Below are 2,286 nucleotides of genomic sequence, written 5' to 3'. Positions count from 1 at the left end.
AAAAAAAAAAAAAAAAAAAAAAAAAAAAAAAAAAAAAAAAAAAAAGACAGTCCTTGACCAAAAGGACCTTGCAATTTAGTGAGGGAAGACGGTGCACAGAGGAGAATTGAACTTTATTTATCTTAGATGGTTGAGGAGCACAGAGTGGTTATATGACCAATAGGTCAGAGGTCACACAGCCAGAATGTGACAGCAGGACTTGAATCCCAGTTTTCCTAACTCGATACTGGCTCTCATTCACATTCTTAGTTATTTAAAATTTATGATAGAGATGTAGAATGAGGGGGGAAATACAGTTTCAGGGTTAGGTTTCAGGACTCTCCAGGTCATACCAGCATCTAAAAAGATTGGAGTGGTAGAATTGGAAAACTTAGGAAGTCAGGAAACCTGAATCCTAAATCTGGCTCCAACATAACCTAGCTTTATAATGTGGGGTGTGCCACTTCTTGTTTGTCTCTTCTTCATGACTCAGTGTCCTTATCTGTGAATAGGAAAATACTACCTCTCTTATCTCACCAGGAACAGATGTAAGAATAACATAAGATAATATTTGGGCAAGTAGTTTGAGACACATAAAAACCCATGGTGGAATTGGCTGTGCCTACCAACTTTCCCCCTACTCTCTTTTCTACCATTCTGCCCCCACCATTTTTAGGAGTTGGCACGCTCTCTCTGTGTCTGTCTCCCCACTCTCTTTCTGTCTCTTATGCCTCCCTTTGTCCCTCCTCCCTCTGTCTTCACTCTTTCTCTTTTTCTTTCTTTGTCTTTCTGTTCTGTCTCTCTTTCCCTGGCACCCACTGTCTTAGCAAAACAAGAGATTTTTAAAAAATGTTTCTGTTATCTAAAAATGTTTTTTGACTGTCCACCAAAAAGCACCCTCTCCCCATAAAAATTCATTTGCACAATGGTTTTGAGAGATTGTTGACCTCTGCACTTTTGAAGTATAAGGCATTATTATTCAACTGTCTTATAACTGTATGAAAATGAGTTGGCAACTGCTATAATTCTGTTTTTCTCATGATAACTTAAAAAAAAAACTAGGCCAGAAAACCTTACGAGATTATGTTTTGCTTTAGAAATTGTTAACAAGACTTTTAATAAAGGTTTTTATGCCAGCTACAAAAATAGAAGTTTAAAATCAAAGCTTTTTGGCAGATGGTGGCATAGCATAAACTCATTTTTTGTGAAGATGGTACTTCTTTGTGTATAGCTTGAGTCTTTGGAAGTAGCACCTATAGGCTTGAGTGGAACAGTGCAGGTTGGCTCATTTACATTATAAAAGTGCAATTATTACTAGGCACGGGTAGACATTTGAAGGACATGAAGAAACGTGATTTTATACAAATCGTTAATTTTCCAGTAGAGAACTAAAATTATTCTCAAGGTTAATTATCAACTGTTTTCTTTTGTGATTATCCATGGATGTAGTGTTTGGCTGTTCAATATGTGAAATCTCTCTTGCACAGATGATAGAACGTACCACTTCCAAGCAGAAGATGAACAGGAGTGTCAGATGTAAGTTATTTGGGGCTATGCTTGGGGTTTGGCTGAGGGGGTGTAAATTGTTCTTGTTACATGTGGCCTTTACCATTGTCTTTAGATGGATGTCTGTGCTACAGAATAGCAAGGAAGAAGCTTTAAATAATGCATTTAAAGGTGATGACAACACTGGAGAAAATAACATTGTCCAGGAGCTGACAAAAGAGATTATATCAGAGATCCAGAGGATGACTGGAAATGATGTGTGTTGTGACTGTGGAGCACCAGGTGACTGCTTATGTTTTAGTTGTCGTAGAGTTGTTTTAAAATTTCATTTTAACAGATCAAAGCATACTTTTTCTACTTTCTTTATTTTTCTTGGGTTTTCATTTTGGTCTGTGTTTTCTTTTACAACACGACTACTATGGAAATATGTTTTGCATGACTACACTTGTATAAACTATATCAAATTGTTTGCCTTCTCAATGAGAGGGGTGGGAAGAAAATTTGTAACTTAAAAATTTTTAAAAACAAATATTAATTGTTTTTACATGTAATTGGGGGAAAATAAATATTAAAAATAAAATTTTCATTTTAACTTAGTGGCTCAATTCCTATATGGATATAATAGCTCCCTGGTACAAAAATACCTCATGAACTTCGTGTAGACCACATGGTTTTGCTTTCCCAGCAATAGAATGGGAAGTATTTTCTCAGCCAGGACTGCTGGAAGGGACACAGAGTGGGAACTGTAGGATGTGAAAGCTGAACAGTCCCTTGTGACGTAGAATGTCAGAGCTAAATGGG

At 36.7% G+C, this 2,286-nt stretch overlaps 1 protein-coding gene across 4 annotated transcripts in view; it reads left to right on the top strand.

Annotated features, from left to right (window-relative positions):
* ASAP2 (ArfGAP with SH3 domain, ankyrin repeat and PH domain 2) overlaps positions 1-2,286 on the top strand; it is a 166,594-nt gene that overhangs the window by 87,316 nt on the left and 76,992 nt on the right. For all 4 annotated transcript variants that reach the window (XM_027847176.1, XM_027847174.1, XM_027847175.1 and 1 more), the window contains exons 12-13: positions 1,467-1,515; positions 1,601-1,767. In XM_027847176.1, the coding sequence (XP_027702977.1) occupies positions 1,467-1,515; positions 1,601-1,767 (216 nt within the window). The remainder of the gene's footprint in view (positions 1-1,466; positions 1,516-1,600; positions 1,768-2,286) is intronic.

Source organism: Vombatus ursinus, unplaced genomic scaffold (genome assembly GCF_900497805.2).
Source record: "Vombatus ursinus unplaced genomic scaffold, bare-nosed wombat genome assembly UNPS02015316.1, whole genome shotgun sequence".
NCBI classification, from domain to species: Eukaryota; Metazoa; Chordata; class Mammalia; order Diprotodontia; family Vombatidae; genus Vombatus; species Vombatus ursinus.
This window is presented reverse-complemented; position numbering and strand designations above follow the sequence as displayed.